The following is a 14,487-nucleotide window of genomic DNA, read 5'->3' on the forward strand; positions in this document are numbered from 1 at the left end:
ACGGTTCGCAAGCATCAAGTGATTCATAATCAAGTGATTCCAAAATCCCATCAGTATGGAGTTTCTTCATGCGCTTTACACCAATATGACATAAACGGCAGTGCCACAAATAAGTTGCACTATCATTATTAACTTTGCATCTTTTGGCTTCATTATTATGAATATGTGTATCACTACGATCGAGATCCAACAAACCATTTTCGTTGGTGTGTATGACCATAAAAGGTTTTTATTCATGTAAACAGAACAACAATTGTTCTCTAACTTAAATGAATAACCGTATTGCAATAAACATGATCAAATCATATTCATGCTCAACGCAAACACCAAATAACACTTATTTAGTTTCAACACTAATCCCGAAAGTATAGGGAGTGTGCGATGATGATCATATCAATCTTGGAACTACTTCCAACACACATCGTCACCTCGCGTTTTACTAGTCTCTGTTTATTCTGCAACTCCCGTTTTCGAGTTACTACTCTTTAGCAACTGAACCAGTATCAAATACTGAGGGGTTGCTATAAACATTAGTAAGTACACATCAATAACATGTATATCCAATATACCTTTGTTCACTTTGCCATCCTTCTTATCCACCAAATACTTGGGGCAGTTCCGCCTCCAGTGACCAGTCCCTTTGCAGTAGAAGCACTTAGTCTCAGGCTTAGGTACAGACTTGGGCTTCTTCACTTGAGTAGCAACTTGCTTGCCATTCTTTTTGAAGTTCCCCTTCTTCCCTTTGCCCTTTTCTTGAAACTAGTTGTCTTGTTAACCATCAACACTCGATGTTTTTCTTGATTTCTACCTTCGTCGATTTCAGCATCACGAAGAGCTCGGGAATTACTTTCGTCATCCTTAGTTCATCACGAAGTTCTACTAACTTGGTGATGGTGACTAGAGAATTCTGTCAATCACTATTTTATCTGGAAGATTAACTCCCACTTGATTCAAACGATTGTAGTACCCAGACAATCTGAGCACATGCTCACTAGTTGAGCGATTCTCCTCCATCTTTTAGCCATAGAACTTGTTGGAGACTTCATATCTCTCAACGCGGGTATTTTCTTGAAATATTAACTTCAACTCCTGGAACATCTTATATGGTCCATGACGTTCAAACGTCTTTGAAGTCCCGATTCTAAGCCGTTAAGCATGGTGCACTAAACTATCAAGTAGTCATCATATTGAGCTAGCCAAACGTTCATAACGTCTGCATCTGCTCCTGCAATAGGTCTGTCACCTAGCGGTGCATCAAGGACATAATTTTTCTGTGCAGCAATGAGGATAATCCTCAGATCACGGATCCAATCCGCATCTTTGCTACTAACATTTTTCAACATAATTTTTCTCTAGGAACATATCAAAAATAAACACAGGGAAGCAACAACGCGAGCTATTGATCTACAACATAATTTGCAAAATACTATCAGGACTAAGTTCATGATAAATTTAAGTTCAATTAATCATATTACTTAAGAACTCCCACTTAGATAGACATCCCTCTAATCATCTAAGTGATTACGTGATCCAAAGCAACTAAACCATGTCCGATTAACACGTGAGATGGAGTAGTTTCAATGGTGAACATCACTATGTTGATCATATCTACTATATGATTCACGCTCGACCTTTCGGTCTCTGTGTTCCGAGGCCATATCTGTATATGCTAGGCTCGTCAAGTTTAACCTGAGTATTCCGCGTGTGCAACTGTTTTGCACCCATTGTATTTGAACGTAGAGCCTATCACACCCGATTAACACGTGGTGTCTCAGCACGAAGAACTTTTGCAACGGTGCATACTCAGGGAGAACACTTTTATCTTGAAATTTTAGTGAGAGATCATCTTATAATGCTACTGTCAATCAAAGCAAGATAAGATGCATAAAGGATTAACATCACATGCAATCAATATAAGTGATATGATATGGCCATCATCATCTTGTGCTTGTGATCTCCATCTCCGAAGCACCGTGCTCGTGATCTCCATCTCCGAAGCACCATCATGATCACCATCGTCACCGGCGCGACACCTTGATCTCCATCGTAGCATCGTTGTCGTCTCGCCAACTTATTGCTTTTACGACTATCGCTACCGTTTAGTGATAAAGTAAAACTATTACATGGCGATTGCATCTCATACAATAAAGCGACAACCATATGGCTCCTGCCAGTTGCCGATAACTCGGTTACAAAACATGATCATCTCATACAACACATTATATCACATCATGTCTTGACCATATCACATCACAACATGCCCTGCAAAAACAAGTTAGACGTCCTCTACTTTGTTGTTGCAAGTTTTACGTGGCTGCTACGGGCTTAGCAAGAACCGTTCTTACCTACGCATCAAAACCACAATGATAGTTTGTCAAGTTGGTGCTGTTTTAACCTTCGCAAGGACCGGGCGTAGCCACACTCGGTTCAACTAAAGTGAGAGAGACAGACACCCGCCAGTCACCTTTAAGCAACGAGTGCTCCAAACGGTGAAACCAGTCTCGCGTAAGCGTACGCGTAATGTCGGTCCGGGCCGCTTCATCTCACAATACCGCTGAACAAAAGTATGACATGCTGGTAAGCAGTATGACTTATATCGCCCACAACTCACTTGTGTTCTACTCGTGCATAGCATCAACGCATAAAACCAGGCTCGGATGGCACTGTTGGGGAACGTAGTAATTTCAAAAAAATCCTACGCACACGCAAGATCATAGTGATGCATAGCAACGAGAGGGGAGAGTGTTGTCCACGTACCCTCGTAGACCGACAGCGGAAGCGTTATCACAACGCGGTTGATGTAGTCGTACGTCTTCACGATCCGACCGATCAAGTACCAACCGCACGGCACCTCCGAGTTCTACACACGTTCAGCTCGATGACGTCCCTCGAACTCCGATCCAGCCGAGTGTTGAGGGAGAGTTTCGTCAGCACGACGGCGTGGTGACGATGATGATGTTCTACCGACGCAGGGCTTCACCTAAGCCCCGCAATGATATTATCAAGGTGTAATTTGGTGGAGGGGGGCACCGCACACGGCTAAAAGATCTCAAGGATCAATTGTTGTGTCTCTGGGGTGCCCCCCTGCCCCCGTATATAAAGGAGCAAGGGAGGAGGAGGCCGGCCCTAGGAGGGGGCGCACCAAGTGTGGAGTCCTACTAGGACTCCCTAGTCCTAGTAGGATTCCACCTCCCATATGGAATAGGAAAAGAGGAAGGGAAAAAGAGAAGGAAGGAAGGGGGCGCCCCCCTTCCCTAGTCCAATTCGGACAAGACCAAGGGGAGGGGTGCGGCCACCCTTGAGGCCCTTTTTCTTCTTTCCCGTATGGCCCAATAAGGCCCAATACGTATTCCCGTAACTCTCCAGTACTCCGAAAAATACCCGAATCACTCGGAACCTTTCCGAAGTCCGAATATAGTCGTCCAATATATCGATCTTTACGTCTCGACCATTTCGAGACTCCACGTCATGTCCCCGATCTCATACGGGACTCCGAACTCCTTCGGTACATCAACATACATAAACTCATAATAAAACTGTCATCGTAACTTTAAGCGTGCGGACCCTACGGGTTCGAGAACTATGTAGACATGACCGAGACACGTCTCCGGTCAATAACCAATAGCGGGACCTGGATGCCCATATTGCCTCCTACATATTCTACGAAGATCTTTATCGGTCAGACCGCATAACAACATACGTTGTTCCCTTTGTCATTGGTATGTTACTTGCCCGAGATTCGATCGTCGGTATCTCGATACCTAGTTCAATCTCGTTACCGGAAAGTCTCTTTACTCGTTCCGTAATACATCATCCCGCAACTAACTCATTAGTCACAATGCTTGCAAGGCTTATAGTGATGTGCATTACCGAGTGGGCCCAGAGATACCTCTCCGACAATCGGAGTGACAAATCCTAATCTCAAAATACGCCAACCCAACAAGTACCTTTGGAGACACCTGTAGAGCATCTTTATAATCACCCATTTACGTTGTGACGTTTGGTAGCACACAAAGTGTTCCTCCGATAAACGGGAGTTGCATAATCTCATAGTCAGAGGAACATGTATAAGTCATGAAGAAAGCAATAGCAACATACTAAACGATCGGGTGCTAAGCTAACGGAATGGGTCAAGTCAATCACGTCATTCTCCTAATGAGGTGATCTCGTTAATCAAATGACAACTTATGTCTATGGCTAGGAAACATAACCATCTTTGAGTAACGAGCTAGTCAAGTAGAGGCATACTAGTGACACTCTGTTTGTCTATGTATTCACACATGTATTATGTTTCCGGTTAATACAATTCTAGCATGAATAATAAACATTTATCATGATATAAGGAAATAAATAATAACTTTATTATTGCCTCTAGGGCATATTTCCTTCACTATCATAGTCTTTTCGATAAGTAAGAGTGTCGAACCCAACGAGGAGCAGAAGGAAATGACAAGCGGTTTTCAGTAAGGTATTCTCTACAAGCACTGAAATTATCGGTAATAGATAGTTTTGTGATAAGGTAATTCGTAATGGGTAACAAGTAACAAAAATAAACGAGGTGCCGCAAGGTGGGCCAATCCTTTTTGTAGCAAAGGACAAGCCTGGACAAACTCTTATATAAAGGAAAACGCTCCCGAGGACACATGGGAATTATCGTCAAGCTAGTTTTCATCATGTTCATATGATTCGCGTTCGTTACTTTGATAATTTGATATGTGGGTGGACCGGTGCTTGGGTGCTACCCTTCCTTGGACAAGCATCCCATTTATGATTAACCCCTATTGCAAGCATCCGCAACTACAAAAGAAGTATTAAGGTAAACCTAACCATAGTTCCAAATCAGCCCCTTACGAAGCAACGCATAAACTAGGGTTTAAGTTTCTGTCACTCTAGCAACCCATCATCTACTTATTACTTCCCAATGCCTTCCTCTAGGCCCAAATAATGGTGAAGTGTCATGTAGTCGACGTTCACATAACACCACTAGAGAAAAGACAGCATACATCTCATCAAAATATCGAACGAAAACAAATCCACATGACTACTTATAGCAAGACTTCTGCCATGTCCTCAGGAACAAACGTAACTACTCACAAATCATATTCATGTTCATAATCAGAGGGGTATTAATATGCATAAAGGATCTGAACATATGATCTTCCACCAAATAAACCAACTAGCATCAACTACAAGGAGTAATCAACACTACTAGCAACCCACAGGTACCAATCTGAGGTTTTGAGGCAAAGATTGGATACAAGAGATGAACTAGGGTTTGAGATGAGATGGTGCTGGTGAAGATGTTGATGGAGATTGACCCCCTCCCGCTGAGAGGATCGATGGTGATGACGGTGGTGATGATTTCCCCCTCCCGGAGGGATGTGTCCCCGGCAGAACAGCTCCGCGGGAGCCTTAAATTGGTTCCGCCGAGATTCCGCCTCGAGACGGCGGCGCTTCGTCCCGAAAGCTCCCTTCTTATTTTTTATTGGACGAAAGACCTCATATAGCAGAAGATGGGCACCGGAGGCCTGCCGGGGGCCCACGAGACAGGGGGCGCCCAGGGGGTAGGGCGCGCTCCCCACCCTCGTGGCCAGGGTGTGGGCCCCTCTGGTTGATTCTTTCGCCAGTATTTTTTATTAATTTCAAAACGTGGCTCCGTGAAGTTTCAGGACTTTTGGAGTTGTGCAGAATAGGTCTCTAATATTTGCTTCTTTTCCAGCCCAGAATTCCAGCTGCCGGCATTCTCCCTCTTCGTGTAAACCTTGTAAAATAAGAGAGAATAGACATAAGTATTGTGACATAATGTATTATAACAGCCCTAATGCAATAAATATCGATATAAAAGCATGATGCAAAATGGACGTATCAGGAACCCTGAAACGTCCAGGCATATATACTGGAATCGCAGCCGGTTTACGGGCCTCTTTCAGAGATATTACGGGCCGGACCCTTTTTACCGCACTTGGTCGATCAGGTCGTCTTTTTTGCCCGTCTCGTAAACTCGCCGGAAAAAATGTGCCGGCGAGGTTATACGGGATATACTAGAGATGCTTTAATTACCACCCGTCCCAAATTAAAAGCACCCATCAAATAGTTAACGAATCCCGATTATTACGCTTCTGGATTGCTTGGATAGCTGTTGGCCCAATCGATGACCATCGTCGCGGAGGCCGCCTACTGCAAGCTCCTCACAATGGCGGCGGACACGGCGGTGACCGGATCGCTGGAGCAATCCAAGATGACCCACGGCGGGGACGACGTGGAAGGGCAGGAGGAGATTCGCGAGAGGGAGACCAAGAGGATGAAGACTAATCCAGCGTCGGTGGAAGCCGCCGCCAGCGACGACGACGATGGGGACGAGGAGTTGGAGATCTCGTCTCCGCTCTGCGAGCCCTACATCCCGGACGAGCTGAAAGACCCCTACCGCTACCCGGGGGTATCAGCCGCCTACGACGTCGCGGAAGCCGAATTCTCTGAAAAACAAGGTCATCTTTCACTCCCCACCACACCCCGACCCGCCTGCCCCTATCTCATCCTTCCCATCTTGCTGCAGGTCGCCTGGATAACCTGCCCACGCGCCAATATTTCGACTGGCCGGTCCTCCGCGTCCGCGATCCTGGAAGGAAGGCTGCGCTCTCCGCGGCGAGATCCCTCCTCCGTCTCTCCTCCTCTCTAGGTATGACGCGACAACACCAGGCCATCCTGCTTTCTGCATCCATACGGGCGTGACTCCACGGCAAAACCTAGCTAGCTAGCTGATACATAGATGCGTGAATTCATAGATGGCGAGTCGCTGGGGCATTCGGCCGGTCTATGATTGATTCGGGTGACGCGAGCGGAACCGGCATCGTTCTCACGTCTGCAAATCTGATCCGCGCCAACAAGCCATTGGCCAAAGACCACCGGGGGCGGAAAGACCGGTACGAGTATCATCCAGGCGCTCAAGTGAGTAGTATAACTCAAGGACCGAGGATACGAGCACCAGCAGATTGCTTTGCCAATGTTTCTTCTAATAATCCCGCCTTAATTACATTCCCGACGGTTTGTTTCAGGTTACGGTTCACTTGCTTGATGACACCACTGCTGAGGGCCGTCTGCTCTACCACCAGGAGCATTACGACATTGCTTTATTTAAGGTTGAGGTGGATCATCGTGTTCAATTAGCCTCCTTTGCTGACACAGTCGACGATGGTCAAGAGGTTTTGCGGCTCGGAAGAAAAGAAGATTTTAATCTAAAGATAACGCGGGGCGTGGTAGATTTCCGGAATCCAGAACTAGATGAAGGACACCACTACATGTACTTTTCCCGAGATAATAAATATGTGGTAAAATAAATTATATCGTGGCTTTGTGAGATTCTACATTTCTTTTGACTAGCTATATACTTCGTTGCAAATGCCCCGTCCCTCCACCAACTTTAATACTAAAGAAAAATTACATGTACAGGAGAACGATGAACGACATGGAAAGAATGTGTGGATGGCAAGGGGAAAGGGTCCGTACATCCGGCCTAAGGTAAGCGTGAGATTGTACTTAATATATATGCATCATATTCCAGTTTTGTCTTATATTTAATGTAATTTTGCCCTTTATTTGCAATTTGTTGTTGACACTTTTATTTATTATAAGAAAATCATTTACATATGTTTTAGTGTGACGATGGTGGAGACCCCGTCATTGATATTGCTGGAAAGGTTGTGGGAATGACCAACCGTTGTGGAAGTTGGTATTTTGTTCCTTCTTCCATTTTGAATGGGTGCATCGATTTGTGGAGAAATTTTGGGTACGCATTCTTCTCCGGTTTTATGGAAATCTATTCTTCATCAGTTTTTCAACTTGTTGTTGGTAATTGAATAATATGTATGACTTCAACAACAAAGATAAAAACATGCGTTTAAATTGTTCAAAATGTTGTCAATTTTGATGCTCTATGTTTATAATATTTGATAATATTTTTGTATCTCTTGTTACAAATTCATGTCTGAGCGAGACTAGATTAGGAGTGTAACTTTGAACGGGGGTGGGGTGGAACATTGTAAGATTGTAAGGTGAATCATGACAATAACTTTATAGCGCAAAGAGTGTTGGTCGCCGAGGTAATGCGCCAGTGTTTTACTAATAACTATATTGACATTGCACGATTGTAAGATGATTCACGGTGACCCCACAATTGTAAGATGATTCACGATGACCCCTTTATAGGGGAAACGGTGTTGGTTGCTGAGATAGTTCGTGAGTGTTCTAGTGCTACTTATATGTATGAGTGCATAATCAAAATTTCCCTGAATCATATGTTTTATCTTAACTTAAAGGCCCCTTTTAATCGTAGCAATACTTTGCCGATGGCTACATGTAAAATCATGTTAGGACTTTATAGGTGCATTCCTTGGCCCCTCCTTGGTTTGCAGTTTGAGGCCATAAAGTTTCTAGATCCAACACATGCTGAATATATATGGCGCAAGTTAAACATTGATGATGGTCTTGTTGTTGAGGAGGTATGTAGTTTCGTAATTCTATATTTTCATGTATGTTATCAAGTAGTATTACTTATTCCCAACTAACCTAGGTGTCAACTGCGTCACATGCTGAGGAAGTTGGAATCAGAGTAGGTGATATTATTCAATACATAAATGGAGAACGCATTTCTACCACAACTGAGGTAGGTGTATTATGATTTTGGTAGACTATAAATAAAATAAAAAATATAATTATAATTATTGTTATTGTTATTATTATTATTATTATTTTCTTTTCTTCTTGTAATTTCTTGTTTTCTTCATGCTATTATCAGTTGGAAAACAAGTTACTGAGCATATGTAGGGGCAATTTTGATAGAGGAACTGACATTAATGCCAAAGTGGATGTTTCTGTAAGTTCAAACTTGTGTTTAAAATCATTCTTCCCTCGACCTGTGCCATCCATTCTTTCATACAAAATAATGAATTGTAAAATATTAACACTAAGAAATTGTTGCACTAACTATATAGGTACGGGTATTTCACACGGCCAACCGTCTCTGGAGAACACAACATTTAACTATAAATGTATCTGGTCACCGAGAAGTTGTTGAACGAGGTATACATCTCCGTCTTTTTCAATCTGTCTCACTAAATTTGAAGTGGATTGTTAGTTCTGAGTCTCAAGTTTTGCATCCATCTTCTATAGATTCGCTTACATATAATGTGCAATCATATGTTACATCCACTAGATATTATGAATATCACCATATACATGAAGTATACAAGTCACCATTTTGGAGTTGTCGAATGTACAACATTCATCATTTTCAGCTCGACGGGTTCTTTCTTTTATGCCAAAGCATACTTGTTTGTTTTTTGTTTGTTTGCACTTGACACTGTTTCGGACCCATAGAATGCATGTACTTGTTGGCGTGTTCATGGCTTAGAATTCGTAGCACTAGCTTAGAGGCGCCTTTGCCTTTCATTACGTAAGAATATATATTGAACTGTACTTGCATGCGTACTTTTTGTAGTATACATGGATAGAAAACCTTCTCTTTAACAATGATATTTTTCAATATGTAGCTTATTATCCTATCACAAATGGAGAAGAGGTTTTTGCTCAGGTGTCACCTGAACAAGTTGACTCTGACTCGGACTCAGATTTGCGCTGCTTCATGTGATGGTTCATATCATCCGGTAACTTTAGTATGATGGAAGGGATAAAATCAATATGAAGAAGACTATATTGTTTAAGTCATATACTCTGTAAGTCAAGAGTATATAAGATCTTACGAATGCTTCATTTTTTGGGAGACCGAGACCAGGAGTTTCCGTGCTAAAAGGGAGCCCTTATAAAGTTTAGGCAAACCCACCACATGTAATATTATCGTTGTTGTACATATGTCTACATGCACCTCGTAGGGCTAGTCTTTCATTTTCCGTTAAAAAGTTAACTATAGGTCCTAAAAGGAATATCACCAAATGCACATTTCTTACTTTGTATTTGCATGTACCTAGCGTTTGTGCTGTGTACTTGCCCTTTGCAGGTTAAACTGATGGAATCAACGAAATTGGGAGGAAAGCAGTTCATGGTCGATGTTGCATGTGATTGAACGCAGCAAGCATGATGCACTAAGCTAGATCGTTACGTAAAGTAGATGATAGATTATCGTTTGTACATCGGTTTGTCCGTGCAGAGCTCCATCCATGAAAGAATGCAAGTCCTCGTCAAAAAAGCCTACCCCCCGTTCTGGTTTTTCCATATATGACTTCCTTCTAATTCAAGTGAAAATAACATTTTGTGCCATGCGACCTCCTGCATCACCCTCTTCTCCATCCACTTCTGCCGCCGCCCCAACTCCTCTTCCATTGACACCCCCACCTTTGCCACCGCAGACCCGCTCCTGCCCCTTCTTCTCTCTTCCTCCGCTTCCGCCTCCCCTCCCTCCACAATTCTCGATACCACAAGATCTACCTCACCATGGATGCCGTCACCGACGGAGGCACTAAGAAAAGCCTATTGCGGCGGCCGCCAAGGGGAAGACCACCTTCAAGGCGGCACCCAGAGACAAGGAGAGAAGCCCCCTAAAAACAGGTGGCTCCTGGAAATCCCCATGTTCCTTTGTTTTATTATAGAATTCGGACCTTGATGGATCCACTGGTGTCTTATTTGTTGCAAAACCGCCCGCAAAGTTCATCAAAGAACATCGCTGGTTTTGATAAGGTGGGTTGTTTAACTAGATGTTTTTGTTCATGCTTGCTTAGTGCCCTGTGAGGTTTAGACAGATGACATGCCATTTATTTGGCTCTATATTAAGCACAATCTTGTTTCAAATGGACATGGAACAGACTGTGAGGAACTAGAGTGTATAAGAATGAAATTTCCAGTTAGGAAAATGATGGATAAACAATCGGTTTTGGTTTTTAAAACTGTGCACACATGTAAACTAACTGGTTGGGATTTGTCTTCTTCACCTCATGACTAGTCTGACTGGAGGGTCCATGGGGTCAAACCTGGCCAACATGATCAAAACCATGGTCATGGGAGCAGAGGTTGAATCCTGATCGGTTTTCAGAGTTGAGGGTATATTTTGGCCGGTTTTAGAATTCAGATTTGATACGTAGACACAAAAAGTTCTAGGGTTGCAGAAATGGACTGTTTTTGCACCTTGTTTGCAAATTGTATGGTACTAAAGAATATATATTGAAAGACCTCGTTAATGAGGTGATGGCACAAAACTAGTTTGCAAACCTTGCTAGCACAACATTAATGTACCGTGACCCGAAATTGCGCTTCAAGAAAATTTGAACGAACCTCAGTCACGCTGATTATTTCTAGGTACAACAGATGATCAATTTTGATTATGTTGTGGTTGTGGTAGATGTTCCTTTCCCTTGCCCACATATCTCACTTGTGTTGGTGACCAGAATTGTTCTCCTGTTGCTGATAATTTGCTCGTCGTCATAGCCGTGGAGGACTTGGGCAGCCAGCCTTGACTCTCCACCCTCACAACAAGAAGATCCAGGTTGGTCTGGTTCTGGTCCGAAGACACCTCCAAGACCACCAAGCGTGGCCGGCCTGCCGCCATCCAAATGGACCTTGACAACGACAAAGACAATAATTACGACGAGTTGCTAAAGTGTACCTTTGGTGTGGGCACGTCGGCCTCTCACGACGCCAGGCTAGACCTGCTTGAGGATGCACGGTGGGAGAAGCATCGAAATGTGCTCCAAGACAAACGCCGCAACATGCCGCCGCGCCTGTTTCCATCACCCCTGCCCCAATCATGCATTCAAAAATATGTTTCATGACATTTTGAAAATAGTTCATTAAATGTAAAAATGTGTTTGTGCAATTTAGAAAAATTGTTCATAACATATGAAAAAATATTGTGACACTTAAACATTTTCTAACACTTAGCAAATGTTTGCACATTTATAAAAGTATATTCATGACATTTAAAAAAATAATCAATATGTATTTTAAAAATTCCATTTTACAAATGTTCAACAAGTATTTATGTATTTAAAAATTGTTCAAGTGTATCTAAAACAGTCCAGTATTTATGTGAAAAATGTTGAATGTGTATTCAAAGAATTCCAAAATGTAAAAAAAATGAAAAACAAACAAAAAAGGGGAAAACTAGAAATAGAAAAACCTAAAGAAAAAGGCCGATGCTATGCGTCAGCAGGCGGATGTTTCAAAAAGATCCGCCGCCTCCGCATTCGTTTGATCGGGACCATCCAGTGGCCTGGCCTCTTCCTCACCATTGCAACAAAGCGAGTGTTGCAGAACCCTTTGCAACATACCTCTTGTTGCAGAAACATTTGCAACAGAGGTTCTGTTGCAGAGTTTTTTTTCCTGAACTCTTTTGAAACATGAGTGTCGTTGTAGAAGGACTTCTGTAACACAGATGATGTTGTATAATTTTTTTGTCTTAACTTTTTGCCAACATGGGTGTTATTGGGGAAGGACTTCTACAGCATAGATGATGTTGCAAAAACATTTTTTGTCTCAACTTTTTTGCAACATGGATGTTGTTGTGGAAGGATTTCAGCAACACAGATAATGTTACAGAAAAACCGTAAGTGGTAGAGGCACGCGTTCAGTGGTGGAGGTCCTGGCCGGTTGTTCGTCGGCTGATCAAACTCGTATCTGACGGCTGCGCATGTGGCGGAAGTGTATGCCGTGTGATCGGCTGGCTAACTCTAATCTTTTCCTAAAGAAAAAATGATGAAAACCAATAGAGAAAAACATATAGAGAAGCAACAAAAACCTCATCAAACTTGCCGAAACGTCCAAACCAAAATGGAAGGTTCCACAAAAGGGTCCTTGGAAAGCTTCTCAAAATCGGTAGCTACACCTTGTTGGGCCGGTCCATTTCACCGATCGCTTGACGTAGCGTTTGGTACGAGAGTCCCGTAGCATTTGCGGGTCTCTAACCAAAGGCCGCGGCCCCCTACAGCTGCAAGATGGAGCCACACGTCCGTCCATGGCCACATGGCCGAAGAAGCAGCCAACCCATCATGCGCTGGCCTAGGGTGCTGCAGCTGCATGCACGGTATTATAAACTAGCTAGCAGCCTCCTGCGTCGACAACAAGGCGTGCTAGAAGCAGAGAACAAATCGGCGTTGCTGCCGGCTGCTAAGGAGAGCTAACAGCTCGCAATGGCGTCTAGCAAGATTGCTCTGCCGTCTGCCGTCCTGGTGCTCCGGCTCCTCACCCTTGCCCTCCTCCTCGCGTCTCTTGTCCTCATCTTGGTCGACAAGTTCCACGTCTCTGACGCCGAGGCTATTCTCCTCGACGTCCCGGCGAAGGAGATCACCTTTAAGGACGTCTACGCGTACAGGTACTCCTGTCGACCTGTCCATCCGTGTTTGCCATGTACTTCCTCTTGTCCTTTTTACTTCGCATATTAGATTTGTGTCAATAATTTAGGAGAACTGTTCATAACACATAAGTACTACTATCGTAGCATGCATGTGCGTTTCATGTCCTTGTTATTCTCGGCTTATTTAGGTACGTGCTGGCTATCGCTGTTGCTGGGTGCGTCTACACCCTACTGCAGATTCCGTTTGCGGCAGTCAGCATCGCCAGAAGGAAGACGAGGATCGGAGGCAGCGAGGGCGTCGCCTTGCTCCTCATATGCGCCGACGTGGTAAGATACGCTAGCTAGGGCGCTGCCTCTTTTGATATGCTCGCCAGTTACATATCGGTTGGTTTTGATCGACGATCCAACCATCCATTACGTGCAGGTCTTCGCAGTGGTGATCGCCACGGGCGCGGCTGCCGGCTACGGCTACACCGTGGACGCGAAGCGCGACGCCGACTCCACGTACCGCAGCTGGGAACGGTTTGCTGCCGCCACCGGGAGTCTGATTCCCCCTGAGGTCACCCAGCTCAACACGGACATCAACAGGTTCTTCATGCTGGCCTTCGCCTCCGCCGGGTTCATGCTGCTCGCTGCCGCCTGCATGGTCCTCATCATAATGATCTCCGTCTACGCGCTCGTCCGAAGATGATTCGGCACCACATGTCTTGATCGAATTTCCTCGATAATATATGTTGTTCTACTCGATCATCACCTGACTGTCTTTTGGAGAATATAAATAATGAGAAATCTAATTGGCTACGTCCGCCCGCCTAGCAAAACCCAACACAATAGTGTCCCAAAAAAGAAAAAACCCAACACGTTAAGACCGTCATTTTTTTCCCGGCAATGTTACGCAATAAACGTTAGCTGGCAGGGGGTGGCAAACGAACATCATTTAATGGCAGTTTTAGTTTTTCTTTTTTAGAAATGGCGGATGTACACCCGGGCCTCTGCATCTGAACGATGCATGAAGCCATATTATTAATTATTCTCAAATACCTTATAAGGTAATACATCAACAAGTCTGAAGCCACCATCTTGGCAACGCCTGTTACTACTCCTATCCCTTGATGAAGGGGTGCTGAATGTCCGAGCCTAATACCAAACAGACATCACACCAAAGCCTAACATCTAAAACCGGATGCCCCATC

The 14,487-nt window shown here is 43.9% G+C and overlaps 2 protein-coding genes across 2 annotated transcripts; both read left to right on the top strand.

Moving 5' to 3' along the window:
• Window positions 1–6,813: 6,813 nt before the first annotated feature.
• On the top strand, window positions 6,814–10,075 carry LOC109742466 (uncharacterized). The gene is made up of 7 exons (XM_073498733.1): window positions 6,814–6,945; window positions 7,053–7,199; window positions 7,447–7,515; window positions 7,653–7,694; window positions 8,409–8,495; window positions 8,792–8,869; window positions 10,010–10,075. Exons 1-7 carry the CDS (start codon window positions 6,814–6,816, stop codon window positions 10,073–10,075), a joined length of 621 nt encoding a protein of 206 aa, XP_073354834.1.
• Window positions 10,076–13,103: 3,028 nt separating this feature from the next.
• Window positions 13,104–14,141, top strand: LOC109742457 (CASP-like protein 4D1). The gene is made up of 3 exons (XM_020301535.2): window positions 13,104–13,312; window positions 13,483–13,621; window positions 13,719–14,141. The coding sequence occupies exons 1-3, from the start codon at window positions 13,131–13,133 to the stop codon at window positions 13,983–13,985; spliced, it is 588 nt and encodes a 195-aa protein (XP_020157124.1). The 5' UTR covers window positions 13,104–13,130; the 3' UTR covers window positions 13,986–14,141.
• Window positions 14,142–14,487: the final 346 nt, after the last annotated feature.

Source organism: Aegilops tauschii, chromosome 5 (assembly GCF_002575655.3).
Source record: "Aegilops tauschii subsp. strangulata cultivar AL8/78 chromosome 5, Aet v6.0, whole genome shotgun sequence".
Lineage (NCBI taxonomy): Eukaryota > Viridiplantae > Streptophyta > Magnoliopsida > Poales > Poaceae > Aegilops > Aegilops tauschii.